Source organism: Cibotium barometz, chromosome 57, assembly GCF_041138505.1.
Source record: "Cibotium barometz isolate CiBa-2024 chromosome 57, ASM4113850v1, whole genome shotgun sequence".
NCBI classification, from domain to species: Eukaryota; Viridiplantae; Streptophyta; class Polypodiopsida; order Cyatheales; family Cibotiaceae; genus Cibotium; species Cibotium barometz.
This window is the reverse complement of record NC_141102.1, coordinates 24,957,594-24,980,224: the sequence shown is the minus strand read 5'-3', so window position 1 is coordinate 24,980,224 and position 22,631 is coordinate 24,957,594. Positions and strand designations below refer to the sequence as shown.

The following is a 22,631-nucleotide window of genomic DNA, read 5'->3' as shown; positions in this document are numbered from 1 at the left end:
CCCTTTGCCGGGGGGGACCCAGCCTCCATCCCTTTGCCAGGGATCTTGTGAAACATCTACTTCAATGCGCTGGGCTATCTCCATAGCTTGCTTAAATGAAGTGGGACCTTGATCCCTAATCGTCCTGGTGATGTCATGTCTCATTCTTGGCCACAAGAAAAATAACTTCATATCCTCACTTATGTTAGGATCTGCTCTTACCAGCACTGATTCAACTTGACACCAATTTGCGAAACCGGTTCTCCTTGTGACTGAATGCACTCATGTATTTGTTGTAATGTAGATTATGCCACATTAGTTTGAGCAAAGGAATGAATTAAATTATGTAAAGGGCCATTGTGATTTAATGACATCATCGTGTTGTACAAACCATGTGGCTACAATTCCATCCAAAACTATTCTAACCTCGTGGGCCTTCTTGGCATCTGTCCACCCATGATATGTTGCCACATTGTCAAACAGATCCAACCATGTCAAAATATCTTCATTGGGTAGGCCTGTAAAACCTGCCTATTTGTTGTGTGGTGCTGAGAGTGCTGTTTCAATTGATGATTTGTTTGATTGGTACTATTCATCTACAGACTTGTCTGATGCATTTGCAGAATCAAATTTTGCATGAGACCGACTACCTGATCAAGGTGAGTGGAGGAAGACGACTGCCGTTGCAAATCATGTACATCTGCTTGCATAGCCTCTACTCCCCCAAACTCATCTGCCATCTTGTGCTAAGCCCGCTATCTCCACCAAAGAAGGTATGATGTGAAATTAAGGTAATCTCCCGGTCATCTCCTTCTTTGTCCTTTACATTATATCAGACCCCGCTTTCCCTGTAACTGCCTTGGGTGGGCTAACTTGTGGGACACGTGGCAGGCAGCCTCCTGCTATGTCACAGAACCCTTACAATTTTTTCTCCTCAATGTTTTTAATTAAATATTGGCACACTAACTCAAGTAGTTTTTTTTCAATTAATTATCTTCATGTTTTTCCTTTTGACCACCCCAATTAAATGCAAGTGCACACAAGGGGATTTTCTCATTATTTTAAGCATATGAATCTATTTAATTTTACTCAGAAAGACTTTTTATGAGCCTTTTATAAAGAATTTAAACATTTATAATATTTTACACACTACAAGTGGGATCCTACGCAAGGTCATTGTAGTGGTCACCCTAGTATACTCTAAGCTTTTCTTACAACCTTCTTTTCTTTCAAGTGTAATTGAACAACACTTATTTTATAAATATGTATATCAAGAGTTTACTTCGAAGGAGAGTATGAGTAGCCACCTTATAGGCCTACATGGGCTTGTGGATATGTGAAGTCACTTCTATCCATAAGTAGCCATCCATGTCTACACTTGTCTAGACACATTTTTTAGTATGCTATGTGCCTTGGACTTGAAATGATGCTTCTAAAGATCCCATTTTGTCAGGGGCATTTTTGGAGCCACCCATTTGAAGCGTGACAAGTGGCTAGGGACGGCCCATATTGCATGCCCATCTTGAGCCTTTTGTATGTACATGAGGTGGCTTATAAATTTTATACAAAGATAGCATGTCATCTCAAAATAAAGGGTCTTATTTTCTAGTGGAGTTACACATATACATACATGAGGGGTTTTTTTAAATAAAAAATGGTTTTATAAACACCCCTCGAACTCACGTGCCCATTAATGGGAGTTTGACATAGTGAACTCCTCAGGTTTATTAAGTCAACGATATATAGTGTGTTGTCATATCATCATCACACTGTTTCAAGAATAATTATTCATGTGTATAAGTTCATACCTCATTATTATGCATATAAGCACATATTATGATACATGCATATTCTTGTATGTCAAACTCCACATACCTTTCATACATTTGTATAAAAGTTGGTTCTCTATGTAATAAAGAACTTAATGAGATTTTAATGATGATAAGACATATTTTAACCATCTAACATATAAACTATTTTAATGATGATAAGTTGTATTTTGACCATCTACTAACATATGAATGAAACCTATTATATAGCATGTTTCTTTTTACAGAGAGCTTGCAAACCTTTTATATATTGTTTTATCTAACATATGAATGAAACCTATTATATATAATTATGCTTGCAAAAAAATGATGTATACAAATATTTCACACATCAGAAGAAGGAAGGAAAGGGGAGCGGCGGGTGGGGGAGTTTCTTTGAGAAATATGTAAGATATAAGCACATATATTCATCATGGGTTTTATTTTGTAACCCTTGACTACACATGCTATATGGGTGGGGTTTTCACTTAGTGAGTACACTGGGAAAAAATATACTCGTGATTATGCATAAGTTTAGTACAACATTCTCCTATCATGTTATAAATGTGGATATTTATTGCTAGTAAACAAGGTTTGGGGATTGGATATAGCCAAAATTACCAAGGTGGGTAAATATTATTTAGGGAGACTATAAAAACACTCAAGATGATGCATGTTTACAATCATCCCAAAATTATTCATTGATATTATGGAAGATAATGAGGCAGTATCTAAGGTGCATTACAAACTCAAAGGGGAGGGGTGGGGAGCTAAAAGATGGACGAGGGAGACTCTTTGTCCATCATTGACTACCCTACAGATTATATGATTTTGTATTTTTTTTATTGAAACAAAGATGGGCATGGCTAAGTGTATTATGGAGAAAAAGACAACTTACTTCCTTTCACATGGCGAAAGCGGAGGAAGAAAAAGGAGGGTTTTTACATTTTTGAAATTTGAAAAATAAAATAAAGGTATAATTTTCAAGTTTGGATCACGTTTGAGTTCACGCTTGGGTTCGCGCTTGGGTTCGCGCTTGGTCGCAAAATTTTATTTTCGCTACCCAGAAGGATGGGTGGGGATCAAAGCCGCTAAATAAAAGAATGATTGAACATTTCATTACGTACGCAATGTCTGTATAGTATGCCTCTTGCTGGATGGGCTTACAGCAGCACGGCTAAGTGGTGGTAAAAGAATTTACAGGGCTTGTAGGCTTTTGACTGCTATTTGCATTTCTCCAAAATGCTGCAGATAATGATGCTTAATCTACACAGATTATGGGTGTTAATATTCACTTGGGCTTTCAATTACATTGTTAGTGGTTGTGCTTGCCGATGTATGTAATCACCACATAGCCTTCCATCTCCGACGAGCTTTCAGTTTGCTTTCTGATGGCGCAGCCCGTTTGAGCACACCGGTAGTAGCTCCTGTACAGCCACATAAAGATTTGAGAAGCAATTTATATCGAATATAATGAAGTTACGATCTGGGTATGCACATTAATTGAAGTAATAAGGGTTGTTTCACGGAAACCTTACCTAGGGAAGCTTCTACCCTTGATGTTTTTCTGGCCATATTTGCGCCATACGTAGCCGTCGTGCAGGGCAGGATTGCTGCATTCCACTTGAAACGCCACTACGTCGACCTGTGTGTTTTCAACCTCGTTAATATTAAGGCTTGTGTTGGTCCTGCAAAATTATAGATTCGATAAGCAATTAGATTAATTTATTGATATACGATGTGCATTACACTAATTTGCGTTTTGCTTGATTAATTGATTGCAATTATGGCCGAGTCGGGGGATACTTACCCTAAAGCCTCCAAGTCCAGGTGGGGTGGACTGGCTGCAATTGCAGTCGAGGAGGATGCTTCAAAGTAGGTTGGAGACGCTTGCATGTACAGGTTTTCCGTCGTCAGAGTAGTTGCGAAGCTGCCGGAATTGAAGCTGCAGAAACCATTTCCCGTCGAAATTGACATGACGTCATTGCTGAGAGAAGACTCATCAAAGGGATACAATTCATGAGTTGCAAAATCCAGCCATTTATCCCACATGTTAAATGATGCCATCATTTCTTCATCATAGGCAAATGAGGTGGTTTCATCAACTGAAGGATGCCAATTATTATCCCATAAGCAATCCGGCATGATTACGGACTCGTCACTGGCCGTAAGGGATTCCAAGTTACTGCAATCCATAGCAATGTCCTCAAAATTGATGGATTGGCCATCATCAAAGCAAAGGGCAGGTGGTGGTGTGGCCGCGGAATGCTCTTCAAATGAGACGCAGCTGCTACTAGCTATGGACGGGGAGACGAGGTCAGGCAAGTATGAAGAGGGAGGGCGAATTATCTGGCAGAAAGAGCGATGCATCATGTTAGAGCTTTTTGGGAAAAGATTAAGGGAGTACGTGCAATGGAGAAGAAGAAGAGAGAATATCAAATTAGGGTATGACGAAAAGAAAATCTAATCACAGCTTTGCAAAGGTTAAACTATGTTAGGCTGGTTTGGGTGGTGTTGAGCTTACAGCTGTGATCAGTGAGCCGGGGAGGATAGCTGCACTTGTGTGTGCAAATGCAGGAGCCACTTCTTGTGCTTATAAATTTCGTTGCATTTTTTCCTTTTTCGGATTTTCGGCTGGGGAAATGTCGCTGTGGCTTCTTGGGGCTTGCCCGGGGGCCGGAAGGCGCCTATCATGCTAGCATTTTCAAACACATACATACGGACAAAAATTGAGGTTGGAAGAGGCACCCATGACGGAGCCCGACATACATACGGAATCGTGCAGCTTCGTAGAAGCCTTCCCACGCACTTTCTCAACGAATTGCTAGGATTCTTCTATGTAATGCATGGACTTGGGAGTTGCTAGGATTCTGTACATGCTTCGTACACTACGCTTTGATGTTATGCGTTGACCCCAATTGCTATTAGGTGTGCCAAAACAACATGAGCCATTATTTATTGCAAAGAAAGCCCAAAATTGATGGCAAGATACTTACTACTAGTGATCTTGTTCCTAAACACTAAATAGCCACTTGATAAGTACTTGTCAACCCTATTTAAGGAGCTTGTGGCACTTTTTGGCATTAAAAGAAGTTACTATATGTAAAATTTTTTTTTTTTTCAATAAAAGGCATTTTCATTACTGAAAAAAGACAATACAGGTTACAAGAGACGGAGAATTAGCTATGGCCAAGCTCCTGATATTTTAAATTCAACTCAATACAAAGCATAAAGTTGACGATTCAATATTGAAAATGACACTAAAATCAACCATGCATACGGGGAAAAATTGGGGCAGGCCACTAGGGTATCTAGCACCTCGAGGCTTCCCACTCCACTCCCCTTGAGACATCCCACTTCTTAGAGACTTTCCACTCTGGTCCCAACTTCACTCCAACTTCCACTCCACTCTCTTCTCAAGTCCCTTCTCGCAACCCTTCTCACACTGCCTCGTCATAACATAATCTACTAAGAGGCATTTGAGTCAGAAGACACATCCCTCTAGTAGCAAGTTTTGTTGCCTTGGTGGTGGGGGAAACTTGTAACCCTCCAAGTCTCACATTTTGCACCATTGTTACTCACATCAGCGAGCTGAGGCACATGATCTACAAACACAAAGCCCTCCATCGGAGGGAGATCAATGGTACCACTATGTGTATGATCCAATAACTCTTCCTTATAGAGTTGATTCTAATGGCAGCACCTACTCTGATGAAAAGGGGAAGTAGGTTATTGCAAGAATGAAGGAACTTGTAAACTTGCAGTTTGCAAACTCATTCATGCCTTGGAAAGAACAAGATGCGGGCTCCAAGCAATAAACATGTGATAGATTGAAGGAGTTAATGGTTCCATGCCCTATCCTTCAATTTAATGATGATGTTATAAAGAAGCGGATGAAGCTTCTCTTGTCTAATAAAAGAGCACACATCAAAAGGTGTGTTAAAAAAAAGGATAAACCACTGTAATACTCCGATGCATGCTAATAGGGAGGTGAAGCAATTCCCAAAAGTACAAGCATGGCTAATGCCTCCCGCCTAAAAAGAGTGGACCTTCACACCTAGAGTTAGAAATTTTAATTTAAAGTTTGATAAATGAAATTTTAATTCTTTTAGAAAGAGGTTGTTCACATCGCTCCCCACACAGGAGGAGTACAAGCATGGCTATGGGCAAAGCATTTGGGATTGGTTATGGGAAGAGCATTTGGGATTCGTTACATGGTCATGGAATTGAGTTGGACAATAAAGAATTGGGTGTGAATAATGAGAATGTAAGTGTTCTTCTTGATTCTTAAGTACATCATGAAAATATAATGTAAGTCTCTATTTACATAATTATTATGTTATATTAATTTGCATTACTTAATTATATTTTTATTTATGTAGGATAATCTAATACTTGAGAATGTGTTTGATCCAAATTATGAAGAGAATGAGGATGATGATGATGATGAAGGGAAAGAAGATGGAGGTGAAAAAGATAGAAAACAAAACTAGGAGTGTCTCTGTAGTAGCGAGATACCTGAGAATGTGCATGATCCAAATTATGAAGAGAATGAGGATGATGATGATGAAGGGAAAGAAGATGAAGGTGAATAAGACACCCCTTGGTCATACTTTCCTAATGGCTTTGAGGATATGGAAGGACTTTTGACCCCGTTGTCTAGGGGATCTGATGCTAACACCACGATCTTGGCTACACACACTACCATCATTTTACAGTCATGCATTTGCTCAAATGAGATCCTTGAAGTGAAAAGAGAAAAAAACTCCTTGGCACTATTATCGAGGGCTATTAAATACTCTTTCTTCTTGACTATTGCCTGTGGAATTTTTGCTTGCACATGTTATATGTTTACATATTATTCAATTTTTTGATGCATATGAGAATATGATTTATAAGAATATTTTGTGGCACATGATATTATGTTTTATGTGAATATGATTTATGATAATCTTATTGCTTTGGTACTTCTTTACATTGTGTCATGAGAATATATTTTAAGTCCTCTAGAAAAATATTATTTATCCCCTCTTGAGTAATTTGGGGACACCTAGAATCCTCTTGCGTCATGCCGGCTAGGTTAATATCGTGGGTGACACCACTATAAATATTAATACGTGCGGTATATGACGTATGTTTGAGGCCACCTATGATTATTTCAGTTAGGTTTGTATGGCAAGGTGATTCGTGGGATACTTATGCCTGGTAGTCATCATGAGCTGGTGATGATTTGTGCCTGTTAATATTTGTGGGATTAATTTAATAATTAATTGGGCTTATATTTTCAGGTGATGAAGACTATGGGAATTGAAGAGTTTACTTTGGAAGAAATGTCTTGGTTCCCCCTACTACTTCCAGTCACCATGACATGATTTGGACAATAGTGGACAGATTTAGTAAGCAAGCCTATTTCATTCCATGTAAAAAGACACTAACTTCTTAGCAAGCCGCGAACATATTTGTTAAGCAAATTTTTGTTATAGTGTTCTTTGACGACATTCTTGTTTTCAGCAAGGATCGACAAGAGCATGAACAACACTTGGAACAAGTGTTCAACCTTTTGAGAGAAAATGAACTGTATGTCAATCCTAAAAAGAGTTCTTTCTTTCAAGAAGAGATTGAATACTTAGGTCATATAGTGTCGGCTAAAGGGATTCGTGTAGATCCTAGAAAATTGAGTGTATTGCTTCTTGGCCTACGCCTAGAAACATACATGATCTCAGATCTTTTCCTGGCCTATGTAGTTATTATAGGAAGTTCGTCAAGAATTTTGCTTGTATTGCTCATCCTTTGACTGAACTCCTTAAGAAAGCTACAAATTTCAATTGGACTAAAAAGCAAGATAAATCTTTTGCAACACTCAAGAATGCTTTAACACAAGCACCAGTTCTAACACTATCTGATTTTCAAAGACCATTCTTTATAGTAGTGACTGATGCTAGTGGCAAAGAATTTGGAGCTGTTCTTATGCAAGACAACCATCCTATTGCTTATCAAAGTAGAAAGCTTAAGCCTGCAGAGCAAAACTATAGCACATATGACAAGGAATTAGCAGCAGTAGTGCATGCTTTGAAAATCTGGAAGCATTACCTAATGGGTTCTGAATTTCTTATCAAGACAGATCAACAAAGCATTAGGCATTTGCTTACGCAACCTCTTATTTCAGATAGGCACATCAAATGGACATCTTTCATTCAAAGTTTCCAACCTATGATTCAATACCAACCTGGAAAAGAAAATGTTGTTGCCGATGCTTTGAGTCGAAGACCAAATATCAACAACATTTCCATTATTGAAAGTGAACCATTTGTCCTTATGAAAGAAACTTATGAAGTTGATCCAGATTTTTCTGAAATATGGATCAAATTGCGTGAAAACAATTGGACACCTCAAGGAAGTTATTCTCATAATGATGGCTATCTTTTCTTTGAGAAAAGATTGTGTGTTACTCAACCTTATAGACAACTTGTCTTGGAAGAGATGCACCAACCACCATTTGTGGGACATAGAGGAGTTTCCGCAACACTTCAAGTAGTTTCTCGAGAATTCTATTGGCCTCATCTGAAGAATGATGTAGCTAAATTTGTAGCTGAATGTAACATTTGCCAAACAATTAAAAGCTACAAAGGCAAAGCTTTAGGATTGCTTATGCCTCTACCTATTCCTGATAGACCATGGGAACAAGTGTCTATGGACTTCATTACTGGCTTCCCTACTACTTCCAGTCACCATGATATGATTTGGACAATAGTGGATAGATTTAGTAAGCAAGCCTATTTCATTCCATGTAAAAAGACACTAACTTCTCAGCAAGCCGCGAACATATTTGTTAAGCAAATTTTTGTTCATCATGGACTACCCAAAGTGATAGTTTCTGATAGAGATTCTAAATTTTGTAGTCACTTTTGGGTTGCTCTTTTCTCAAACTTAGGCACTAAGTTAGATTTTTCCACGGCTTTCCATCCGGAATCGAATGGACAAACCGAAGTCACAAATAGCACTATCTTAGATATGCTTAGAGCCTATGTTTCCCAGCAACCTAGTGCATGGGATAAGTACATACACCTACTACAATTTGCTTATAATAATGCTCCTCATACTGCTACTGGTCGAGCACCATTTGAGATAATCTATGGTAGAGCTTTGCCTATTCCGGCTACTAGACTCTCTCATAAGATTGAAGCTGCTGACCAATATGTTAGAGACTTTGATCGCATTTTATCTGAAGTGCGTGATTGTATTGCAAGAGCTCAAGAGAAGTATACATCTCAAGCAAATAGGAAGCACAAAGATTTTTCATTTCAAGAAGGTGATTATGTACTTTTGAGAATTGAAAAACGTTGATTAAAGAGTATGGAAAAATTTCCTGCAGTGAAGCTAGCGCCTAGATATTATGGGCCATTTAAAATCCTTCAAAAGATTAATGATGTGGCCTATAGACTAGAGCTTCCATCTAATTGGAATATCCACAATTCTTTTCATATCCATCTCTTGAAACCTTTTCAAGGAACACTTCCTACTCACCCAACATATGAGGAACCACCTCTTATTGAAGGAGAGGAAGAAGTCTTAGTTCCTGATGCTATCATTGACCAAGAGATAACAACAACAAGAACAGGTAATCAATACTTCAAGTATCTTTTGACTTTCAAGAATCATCCTCAAGAAGATGCTAAATGGATGCCTGAGAAATTTTTCTGAGTTTACCCTGAAATTCTTCATTCTTTTCAAACCCAGCAAATCCGCAATTGAGGACAATTGCAAACTCAAGCAAGAGGGATGCCATGAGAATATATTTTAAGTCCTCTAGAAAAATATTATTTATCCCCTCTTGAGTAATTTGGGGACGCCTAGATTACTCTTGCGTCATGTCGGCTAAGTTAATATCGTGGGTGATACCACTATAAATATTAATACGTGCGGTATATGACGTATGTTTGAGGCCACCTATGATTATTTCAGTTAGGTTTGTATGGCAGGGTGATTCCTGGGGTACTTATGCCTGGTAGTCATGAGTTGGTGATGATTTGTACCTGTTAATATTTGTGGGATTAATTTAATAATTAATTGGGCTTATATTTTCAGGTGATGAAGACTATGGGAATTGAAGAGTTTACTTTGGAAGAAATGTCTTGGTTCATCACATTTCTTCCAAAGTAAACTCTTCAATTCCTCACCTGAAAATATAAGCCCAATTAATTATTAAATTAATCCCACAAATATTAACAGGCACAAATCATCACCAACTCATGACTACCAGGCGTAAGTATCCCAGGAATCACCCTGCCATACAAACCTAACCTCAAACATACGTCATATATACCGCACGTATTAATATTTATAGTGGTGTCACCCACGATATTAACCTAGCCGGCATGACGCAAGAGTAATCTAGGCGTCCCCAAATTACTCAAGAGGGGATAAATAATATTTTTCTAGAGGACTTAAAATATATTCTCATGACACATTGCTCTCTCCCTTTTTGTATGGGCCCTTGCTATAGAGTTGTTGTTTGCAGTCTCACTTGTCGAATAATACCATGATTATTAGTTCCATTAGAATGGTATGCCTACAAATGTTACAATTTTGACCCTTGATTCCCTTTGGGAGTGGTTTTTCATCAGCGTCCTCAATATTGAGTTTTTCTCTTTCCCATTTCCTCCTTTATCCTCCAATCATTCGATGATGCCTCGTCCATGTGTTTGTTTCTCTAAATTTTGGTCTTTTCTCAGCTCCTTGCAACATGTTGGACACAACACATAACAAATGAGTATATGAATAAGTCTATCGATCTATGGCATTTACATGGTTTTCTTGGTTAGAATCTAATATTTTCCTCTAGTTCTTGAACTTAGCCTGATATATGAAGGCACTTATGTCCACAAGTAGCCATCCATAACTATACACTACATGATTTTGGGTGGATGTAAAGGTGCTTATGTCCACAAGTAGCCATCCATGCCCATGCACTACAAGGGAATTATCCCAAAGTGACACTCGTATCAAAGTCTTAGACATGATGTTTTCCCTTTTTCCTCTCATGTCATCCATATCATCATCGTACAAGCATAAGGAGAAGTAGGCATGGATATAAGCATCGAAATGGGAATATAGAATTGCACATACTGACTCTAGTTAGAACCTACACTTATATCAATGTTGGTTAAATTCGACACTCATACTGACTTTTTTTTTTTGGTAGAATGGGGTAGACTAGGGCTGGCAGGAGGTACTCATATTTGGGAGACAATGAAGGAAAGGTGTTCTAAAGTAATGCATGTTTTTACACACAAATATGATTATATTGATATTATTGAGAGGACCATTTACATCGCTGTGCTATAAAAAAATTCAATCCAACCTCCTACAAAAAACATTCACAAAAAATAGTCCATCTACTTGTCACATCATTCCCACCATCGCCTCCTTCCCCTTCGTCTCGTCATTGCAAGCCTCTTCCAAAATATAGGCAAACCATAAGTTACATTCTTGCAAACTTCCCTGCATAAATATAGGCAAACCATAAGTTACATTCTTGCAAACTTAATTACAAACCATTATACTTACGTAGTTTGACAACGTGGGCCCAATTAATGGATGCCCTTCTTGCTCCAACTTCTCAAGCAATGTAGATGCTACGTGCCTCCATATATAGTTGTACTCATCTTATGTATATGCATGCCTAGTTATCTCCTTCTACACATCCATGAAAGATAATTGAGCACACATATAGTTATAAATGCATGGAGTAAATGTGAGGGATTCACTTGTGAAGTATGCATGGAAGCATCAAGCTTTGCCTCGCTATCGAGATGAGAAGTCATTGACAATGAGATGAGGGTATCTAACCCTCATAGACCTGGATACTACCAAGTGTCCTAAAAAAGACACTGCTTCTCCTTGCAATAGGAGTATTCCCACTAATGGAATACCAAGCTCCTTATCAAGGCTCTTCTTAGAGCCATTAGAGTCACCAGCCACATATGACTGACATACATACACATCAGGCATGAAAGGTTAACCTACCTTTTTCTTCCCTTTACATGCTACATGTATACCTACATCTGTCCTCAACCTACCTAACCATGGACTAACATTGGATCCACTATTAGAGGACTCTATAGGTCCACTAAAGCACCTATGATTACTTCTCACTTCTCACTTCTACAAGAAAATGATGGGTTACTAGCACCCATTCATGGCATTGAAAATGCCCTAAGCACCAGTATGCATGCCAGTATCAACGTCGATACATAAGCATTCGTATGAGTACCGATATTTACTCTAGTATATGAATTAGTAACATAACTTGACCGCCATGTATATCAACGCTGATATCAATGCCCTATGCAATTTTTTTTTTGGTAGAATGGTGCAGCCAGCTATATATTGAGGCCGGTTGCACCATTCTGCAAACTGGTTAGAGTACTTACCCAACTGTACTCAAATTTGATAAAAAATGAGAGTTTTATATTATTTAAGGCATTGATAGTTACAAATTTCCATATTTACATCGACGTGTGTAAGCACCATATATATACCAAAATGGTAAGTCTACAAGTAGTTAAAGTAGTCATCCAAAAACCATGTATAGGTGCAGTCCACTAGGCAAGTCTAATCTCCACTAATATCGAGCATATTTGACTCCAATTGCTTGAGGAGTGTCTGCATGCCATCTCAGGGGGTGCACTTCTAAAAAATCATATGTATCACGTGCGTTCAAGGGGCATTTAAAAAACCCCTTAACTAAAAATTTTGCCCCAATAAAACCACTCCTCTTTACTTATGAACTAATGGATTTTTTTTGAAGTTGAAATAAAATACCCCTCCTCTTATTATAATTCTGTTAAACTTTTTCCAAAATTTGAATTAAAATACCCCTCCTTTTGATCACACGTGGTACACTAAATTTTTTTGAGGTTAACCCCCCGAGCATGCTATACTTGTAACCATACTTCTCCTCACCCAGAAATGGGGCACAACCTACCATGCTCTCTTACATGAACAAGTCTATAAAAAGTCAAATGCATGCAACTAATACACATCATAGAGATAATAAAATGTAAGAGACTAGTAAAAAACTTACAAAGCACTCGTGCAAGGTCTCGTAGCCACCACTACCAAGATGCGACGAGCCCACAATCGCCATTCACAACCATGCAACTGCCTTCTGTCGGCTATATTCTCAGACATATCCCTTTGCTCTACTTGGATTATCTGTCACTCTCCATCATCTAGCCAAGTCGGTTTTGGCTTCCACTTCTTCGAAGGCAAGGGATACCTCGGATCTCCGTGATGCTATGGTTTTCAACATGACATTGTTGATCCAATGATTAGGAATTACCTTACCTGCTTACAGGAGTGTACTCACTCTTAATTTGGGCGACATTAGAGGAAATTTGAGCTCCAAATGGACCCTTTAAGAGCTTTCTCTCTCTTCCTGGAATCTAGGAAAAGTGTAAAATTAATATTATTAAATTTGATTTTTCTCTTCTTTTCGAATCTAAATTCATCTTTTTCCATATTTTCTAAAGAGATTCAATACTTATTTTTTTCTAATGTGCCTTAAATTCTACGTATCTTCAACCACTATGAGTGAAATTCATAAATGTGAAAAGCTAGTACTTAATAAAGTAAGAAAAGAAGTACAAGAATATTTTTGACATATGTAACTATGCAACTATATTTCTGACATAAATGCAACATGGAATTCGAAGATGCTGATTGAAAATAGTGGCATTTTTTAAAAGAACTCAAATATATCTTGAAGTAAACTTAGTATTTTGAAAAGTTTTTTTTTAACGCATATAAACACACTTAAGTTCTATTCTAGTGCATTTTCATGAAGTTATGGTAGTTGTCATTGGTCAAGTTTTTCTCATGAAATAGCCACTCTTCTCCATTTGAATTTCCCTCCATTTAAATCTTCAATCTCTCAAGGAAGCCTCTAAGCTTTCACCTTTTTTACTACCAGGAAGTGTTATTGCATCAAGAAGTGCATCTATGATACATATGGATGTAGTATTTAAGGGTTGTTATTGATTTAAAGGAGTGGGGAGGCAAAAAGACAAATTAATAGTAATATTTAGCACTTTTTATATATCAAAAACACGGGTAAAACTAAGCGTATAAGGTGCTTACACACTCAATAAATTCCTTATCGAGGATCTTTAAGAATCTTTGAGTCACTTTGTTGCACTTTTGTAGGACCTTGTCAACTTGGAGACAAACATTGGATCTCAATCCAAGGTTGCTAGGTCTTACCACTTGTACCAAGAAAGTATAAGGTGGCAAACATAGATGTGTCTCTCGAGCCTTTGATTCAGGAGCTTGAGACACTATGGCGAGGTATCAAAGTACATGGCATTTCAAGGCCAATAAATAGGCGTGAGGCAGAGGTGAAAGGAGTTTTTATTTGGACGATGCATGACTATCCCGGGTTCTCGAAGTTCTCAGGTACCTACTTGAACCTTATATACGTAAGGCTTTAGCCTTTAAACTTTTAGTTTATATCTCTATCTTTATCATCTAAATTTTAAAATAGGTTTGGAAACCTCTCGACATCATGCATGTCCTATTCGTGGACTATCACTTGTTTTGGAAAGACCCTCTATACTTAAGAAGGTGGTGTATGACAAACATCATCGATTTCTTCCTCCTTCACAGCCCAAGTATGTGCCACATGATGTCTCACCAGTTGTGATGAGAGGTATAGATTGGTTTGAGGCATGGGAACACAATAAGGTAAAAAGTGTGATTGCCTCTTTTTGTACACCAAACGGGAGTAATGCATTCATTGAAGGGTGCCTTCACAAAGACGAAAAAGAAAGGAGAGGAACAATTATATGGCCTCCAGACATATGATTGGCACAAGATATTATATATATATTTGCTTATTCATTTTCTCTTTATGGTACATAATTTGTAAGCTCATATACTAACTTCCATTTTTTTCTATGCATAGTTTATTCATCCAATTGCTATAGTTGGTTGTGGGTAAAAGAGGCTATTTTTACAAAATGGGAAGCTTGGTGAGGTCTGAATCTTCTCTTCAATTCACTAAGTTATATTGCTTATTTGGTATTCTCATGTACCCACAAGTTAACAAAAATCACTTGGCCATGGAGAAGCAATAAATATTCATTTTTTCATTAATAATTAAACATATATGTTTTCATTCCCCCACTCACATGCTAACATCAAAGTGATGTGGAGGCAAAGTTTTGAGTGCACTTGTGTTTAGTGCTAAAAATAAATTTAGTTGCAGTATTTAAGATCAGAAGGTCAATCACATAGGTCAATCAGACAGGGTTGTTGCCTTGCCTCTTTACTCTTTGCATTGACCTGGAAGATGTAGCTGCTCAAGGTTTCATCTATGAGCTGCTCAAGCTATAGAGGGGGAGTAACACCTCGTATACAATGCTTTGCTGATGACTCTTTGCTCCTTCTACAAGATTCCAATGATAATGTGAGTGTTTCCCTTAATTTTATTCAATCCTCTAATCCTTTGCCAAAGCTTCAGGTCCCAAATGCAACATCTCTAAGTCAAGAATTATCAGCCTCACTAAAGAAGAGGATTTTGATCTTACAAGATAGGGGTGTCAGGTTATCCCTAAGGGGCATATCCTTAGACACGTAGGAGAACCCATTGGAATTGATGTCTCTAAAACAAGGACTTGGCTAACTAGGAAATTGAGAAGTCTTTGGGTAAACTTAGATAGTGGGAAGGAATAATTTTACCCTTTGACTAAAGGGTGTACATTATAAATAATGTATTGAATGATGTACCTAGCCCCGGTTGTTGCTGTCAAACGCATTCACTAGTACAAATTAATAGGCCCTATAATTAGGGACTTATGGAAAAATAAAGGAAAGGCTAATAGGGTCCTAGCTTGGCTAGCTTGGGATAAAATATGTCTACCTAGAAACTGGGGGGTCTAGGCATACGTCATCTACCTACACATGCTAAAGCCAAGTTGGTCTCTTGTCTTCATAAGTTTCAACAAGAAGTAAGTTGGACTAGAATGGTGAATATAATAGTGGAAGCTTTTGAAGTTAAAAAATCCCCAACCTTCAAGTACTTGTGCCAAGCCTAGAAGGGTGTCTTGGACTTATCGAATGGAATGGCTATACTAGATAACTATTAACTTCTTTTTTCAGTCCAGCATTTTGGTGGTCTCGAAAATTCAACCCCCCTGAGGCCTCAAATATTTGGCCACTAGTAAGAGGTTAAACAATAAGCATCTAAAATGGTTTGGTGACTTATGGCTGGACCCTTACTACAGTGGATGCATGATGCTACCCAAGCTAGTTATATGTATCATATGTCTAACAAATATCTGTGGTGGGTGGTTAGGTAGGTATTGGCTATTTTTGATGGTATGTGTGTCAACTACTTTTACAATCCTCTCATATTCTTGAAGGACTGGCAATAGAAAAAGAGGTGGCATTAGACAAAAGCACTACTAGTGTTACAAGGAGCTAGTGGTCATAGACATTAATGCCATATGTACTATAATAGGGTATGGAGACAATTTGTGGCTTGCTAGCTAGAAGTTTAAATGGGGTCTTCTCAAGAAAGTGGACATCCCAATGAGGATGAAGATGTTTTTGTGGAAAGTTATGATGACTACTCTGCCCTTAGGGGTCAAGATAGTTAAAAGAAATTTTACTTTTGGTGTGTGTTCCAGGTGTAGATCTACCTTTGATGATGGGTTTCATGCCTTTTGGAGTTATTCTACCATTAGAGATTTTTGGGGAAAAAATAACAAGTGGATAGTTGATTGGGTCAGTGTCAAAATGACTTGGCCTATGTGGTTATTTGGTAAATATTGGGACTCAAATTCATAGACTTCATGGGTGCTGGCTACTATCAGGTTTACACATGTGCCTTTGGAAATATGGTTATCTACAAATATTAGAGTGTTTGATGTTAAAGCTAGTCAAGGGACATATTTTTTAAAATGTAAATATACATGCATCTCTAGTGTATCATGCCCAATGGATGCAATGCTAATTCTTTTAAATTACTTCAAATAGTACATTATAGATAATGGAGCATTGAGTGGGTCTATGTGGGCTTTTGATAATGATACGTAGATATTAGTGCATACTTTTAAAGGTTCCAACCTTTATTACTATTTGATACAGATGTACAACTCAAAAAAGCTGTGAGATGGCAAGGATGAGTTGGTTGACAAAGATAAGAGTTACTGTTGGCATGGGTATAGGATGTTAGTGGAACCCAATCCTAAAGATCAAGGGACATGTCTAATAGTAAAGAAGGGGAGAAGATGTTCTTTCATACTGTAAACTTTTTCCTAAGAAAGCCTTGTTTTCTGTCATAAGAGAGTTGCATTTTCAAATGATATAGCTTTCTTATTGGGCACAACTTATATATTTGAGGGGTTGAACTATTGGGAGTTTGTGTTGTACTCAGTTTTATTTCTATAAATATATTGTTAGTAATAACCTCTATGGGAATTCTCGTTATTTTATTTTGAGATATTTTATTTAGGACACACCTTTTATTTATATCATTTTCTAGGATTAATGTGTTTAATGAACTCTGTGTGTGTGCTGGTATGATATAGTGAAGATTAATGTATTTAATCACCTTTTTGCACTGACTAATATTATTTTAGATGTAGGCGATGATTGAGTGGTAGATTATGTGTTAATCTCTGGTGGAACATGTGTTGCTATGAGATATTTTGGAAGACATGTGAACACCTACTATGGTTTCATATTTTGGTATTAATATGTTGTTGTATGGCCAAGGCCTCAAACTTTTGTACGTACCAATTAGTATTTTAAATTTTTGATAGGCACAAGACTTTATATTTGTATCTTGCTATATTTCTATAAGAGCTTTTAAGTCCATATTAGGAAATTTAAAAAATCCATGGATTTTAGAAAAAATGAAATTGATATCTTAAATTAGTTTTAGTAATTTCGATGACTTTGGTAATTTCACTAAATTCGAGAAAGTGTTGCTACTCAAGGTAATTTACACACACCATTTAAGCTACAATGTAGCCAAGAAAACATCCATAAAATTTGGAAAAAAAATATAGAAAACAATAAAATTCTAAATAGTAGGAGACTAACATGCGCACTAACTCAAAAACAAAAGGTGACCAACATAGATGCAATATCTAAACTCGCTCATTCCTCGGATATTGCCAAACTCTCCTTTGCCTTAGCATACACATTTGTTAGAATCTTAATATTTTGTGGCACTTTTTGCCCCTTAGTGACCCACACAAAAACTATTGTGTTTGATAGTTTTCAACGCATAGAATCCTTCTTGTTACACATCTAGAATTTGTTCCAACAATCTCTATAAATCTTAGCATCACTAACGTTTATATTTTTGCATATAGGTGCCCACTATTGTATTAAAATCCTCTTGTAGTTTTCAGATGTTCTATAATTTGGAATCTATGTTACTCGGAGCTGCACCCGACCATATAGGATATATTGGTTCCGATGGTGGAATAAGAACAAAGTATCCCTTTCGAACATCAACCATGGGCTAAAAGCTTACTTCGGCCCCTTTTACTTTGTGGTCCACATCAAATTCCTCCAATCCTAAGAATTCATCATCAATATCAATAGTTATATCATCCACACATTGTTTGCCTAGAGTTCTTGGCCAAAAGTTTTAATAGAATCCTCCGTCCTAGACACTTTGGTATCTCTAGTGCCTGAACCATGGACTCCCAATACTCAATCACTAGGCTGATGTACAAGGTGAACTTAAGTTGCATCATATCCTTGAACATCAACCCATCTTTTCTAATATTGTATGTAATCCTTAATTTCTTTTACCACCTCTCAGTGATATTTAATGCACTCAAACATTGGAACGACACATGGAACCCCTGTTGATATCATTATATAATATTGATGCTATAAGTAATCTTTGTTAGTTCATTTTTACAGGACCTTTCTTAAAGATGCCTGTGGTGATAATGGTCCTCAAGATATTGGAGATATGTTACATAGTTGCGTGAGAAAACATGACATTCTTTCCATAGTTCAAGATCCATGCTACAAGAAGATACGATAGATACTTGCAAATGAGATAATAAAAGATATAACTAACATTTTAGACATTGAGGAAGTTCAGAATGCATGCAGTGAAGTGGGCATAAGCACAAAAGGATACCACGCTCTCCATCAATTACTGCAAGATACACTTCAAACAAGGCATCACACGAAATATTTTTCGTGCTCCAAGAAGATTAAGATTAGAAAATAGGACATGCAATGAAGATGTGCAACATAAGATTGGAGAGTACTACTGTGTCAATGATGTGCTGACCATTAGAGCTTGGGGGATAAAGCGAGGCAACAATGGTAATATTGTGGTTCCTTCTTACGAGTTCAACAATATATTTGTTGATCTACAACGTTTTCAGAAAGTTATGATCTTATTCTATGGATTACCTCATAATTGTAAGTAACTTTTATATCTCTTGCAAAGTAGTTGAAAAAGTCTATGAAAAATCAAAGCTTATTTAATTTTGTTTGTCATGCAAGGTGACAAAGTTAGCTTTGTGTTGAAAATGGATGAGTGTCAGATTGTGAAAGGAAAGAGGGTAGAGCAAATGAGTATCACACTCATGAACGAGGCTATGGCATATGCAAAAAGTTTAGAGTTATCTTTTCTCAATGAAGACACATTTGAGGGGAATACTGAGATCAACCAAACTCCTGATAGGGAGAGGATTTGCAAGCTAGACTTTCCCTCATATAGTGTCCAATTTGAGAAAGAGATATGGTAGCTTGGGGCATTTTAAGTACAAAAAGAGACACATGAAGTTCTCTCTTGGATGTTTGATAGGATACCCTGGATTACCACTGTCATCAAAGCACAAATTCAGGGAGAAAAACTTGAGGTAGAGGGCAAGGGCACTTATACAGTAGATTGGCATTTGGGGGGTGACCTGAAGACAATAAAGTGCTTGCTTGGGTGTCTAGAAGGTTCCAACACCCCAAATCCTTGTCCGTGGTGCATGAGAATGGTGAGGGAAAACAAACAAAAGTCAGAAAAGAAGAGGATGCTTGAGAATCAAGATATTGAGCATGACCCCATGGACGATGATGCTGGCAACTAGGTTGGAGGTGTCATGTCTGCCAACATGCTAGCTGTGCCAAATAGGCATTTGAGAGACCCAGAATGGAATCCTATATTTCCATTTGAACTGAAGAATGTCCACTTCTGTACACTGCATGCATGTGTTTGACTGTACACTGCATGCATTCATGCGTGTGTTTGACTGTTTTCTTAAGTGTCACATAGGTTATGCATTTACCATGCAAGGCAAAGAATGACAACATGCTAGCTGTGCTAAATAGGCATTTGAGAGACCCAGAATGGAATCCTATAATTGCATTTGAACTGAAGAATGTCCACTTCTGTACACTGCATGCATTCATGCGTGTTTTTGACTGGTTTCTTAAGTGTCACCACATAGGTTATGCATTTACCATGCAAGGCAAAGAATGACAAGAAGAAGCTCTTCATAAAGTAGAGCAACTACTCAACTCAATTGGGTGAAATGGTGGCAATGTGTAGATTACTGTTAACAAAAAGACCTCTCGCATGAATCATGAGCAGGGATTTAATATTCACGTGATCACAAGATTTTTTGTGATAATAACACATGTGAACAACTTATTCACATGTTCTCATGTTATCGTTCACAAAATAACAGGTCACTTGCCATTTGGGAACCCCTTAAAAGCTTGGCTACACATGGGAATAAGCTATTCACATGTTCTCATATTACCATCTTCACATAATAGCAGGTCAGTGGCCACCTAAGAAGATTTTTATGCCCGACAAAGATAATTTTTTTAGGCCCTTGTGAAAGCTTTGTGAATATAACATGTGATCACAAGATTTTATGTGTTATTAACATATGTTATTAACATGTTCACATGTTTTCGTTTACGTCAGTGAAATCCCTGATCATGAGGTTGCACAACAAGTGTCAATGAGTGGAAATAAAGCAAGATGGTTTCTAGAGAAGCCAGACAATGCAAAGAACTCAACCAAGCCTTGGAACTTATGGAAGGATTTATGAACATGTACAACATTTGACTGCACCAATTCAAGACTTGTAATTCTACATGAGAAGGTTTGGTCAGACTTCAATAAGATGGTGAAATTTTTGACCAAAAGAAGGATAACCAGAGAGGAGCGACAAGAATTTCAAGACGAGCTTTCTACATTTACGAAGTCTATGGTTGATACATGGGGTAAAACCAACATTACGCACTACATGGTAAACACACTTGCTCCTTTCTACTAGATATTAAGAAAGGAGTATGAATAACTATTGACTGTGTCTTAAATTTTGTGTGCAGCACATTCTTTATGCTCATGGTGCATACTTCATGAATGAGTATGGTTCTCAGGACATGTGAAGCACACAAGGAATGGAGAAGTCTCACTATCGAGCTAGAGGAGTATATTTTAAAAACACCTAGCATGGAGGAGGGAAGACTCGTACAAATTACCTCAAGAAGATGTTTAACTAGTTTTACAGATACACTTTTGGGCAAAAATTATCCATGGAAAAAAGGGCACATATGAGTAATCTAGCAAGGGCAGCACAAAATAATGCCAAACAGAGATCACTAAAGTGGAAAGCTGGCACAGGACCAACACGTCATGCAGCATGGAGATCTTCACAAAGATGCATCGGAAGAATTTGGAAGTAGAAACAACACTTTGAAATTGAAAGTATTTTGAATAAAGTTGTAAACATTTTTGACTTAGGAAGTAGACAACATTTAAAAGAAAGTTGTAAAGCTTTTTGACTTGAAAATAAAAAATAATTGCACCATTTCATTATATTGAAGATTTATAGGTAGTGAAAATATTTACAACGAAAAGAGCTATTTGCTCTTGAGTCTATTTTGTTATTCCTCTCCCTCTTCGGTAGGCATTTTTCCTTTATAACGCAACAACCTCTTATGACTATAACCCTTGAGTGACTTTACATCCTCCACTCCTGCACCCAGGGCATAGCTTAAATAACATAGGAAATAACTTGCTCGAGAAGGCCAAAAACCAGGGCCGTATCCAAAGATACAGATGGCAATACACTTCTCTATAAGCATGACTTTATGTATATTATAAGGTATAAATGCATACCCTGAAACCTAGATAGGAGTGGAATCTCTGCATCCCTGGAGTACTTGCTATGATATATAATAAATAGAAGAGACATAGTGTGCAAGAGTAGCATCTTGCCCAACTCTTGTACGACCAGCACCACCTCGTCCAAGAAATCCATCGGTGTCGCCAAGCTCTATCTTAATTGACAAAGAAACAGGAAGGAATAAACTAAAGTAAGAAATAATTCAAACAGACTGACGCAATAAGAATTAAACGAGACAAACTAAAGAAATAATTAATTTAGGAAAACTTAAGTAATAATTTACCTTCTAGTTCTCATCCTCCTCCAAGTTGGCTACATCCCAAAGGTTGATGGGGCCCTCTTCATTTTCTTGGTCAAGTTCAAGAAGAGGTTCCCTGCCAAACTAAAAAATGCCCATATCCTCCTGAAGGGCTTGAAATTATTCCTCTGAAGGAAGAGAAAGTTCATTCTCCTTAGCTTTTTTAAAGCATAAGGACATTGCTTTTGGGGTCTCTATATGAAGTCTTATGTCACTTTCGTGTCTAGTGCAAGAAATTTATCCTTATGCTCATTCTCTACATCAAGAACACCGGATGCAGCCTTTGCAAAAACCATATGCTATTATAGCCTTGAGACAATAATCCTCCCTAAAATTGTAGAGTTTTTGAATGTGGGAGAGGAGGAG

At 37.5% G+C, this 22,631-nt stretch overlaps 1 protein-coding gene across 1 annotated transcript; it reads right to left on the bottom strand.

The window, feature by feature from the left end:
• Positions 1–2,931: 2,931 nt before the first annotated feature.
• Positions 2,932–4,354, bottom strand: LOC147606589 (uncharacterized). The gene is made up of 3 exons (XM_086792277.1): positions 3,598–4,354; positions 3,326–3,475; positions 2,932–3,214 (listed from the first exon to the last, which is right to left on the bottom strand). The coding sequence occupies exons 1-3, from the start codon at positions 4,158–4,160 to the stop codon at positions 3,103–3,105; spliced, it is 825 nt and encodes a 274-aa protein (XP_086648403.1). The 5' UTR covers positions 4,161–4,354; the 3' UTR covers positions 2,932–3,102.
• Positions 4,355–22,631: the final 18,277 nt, after the last annotated feature.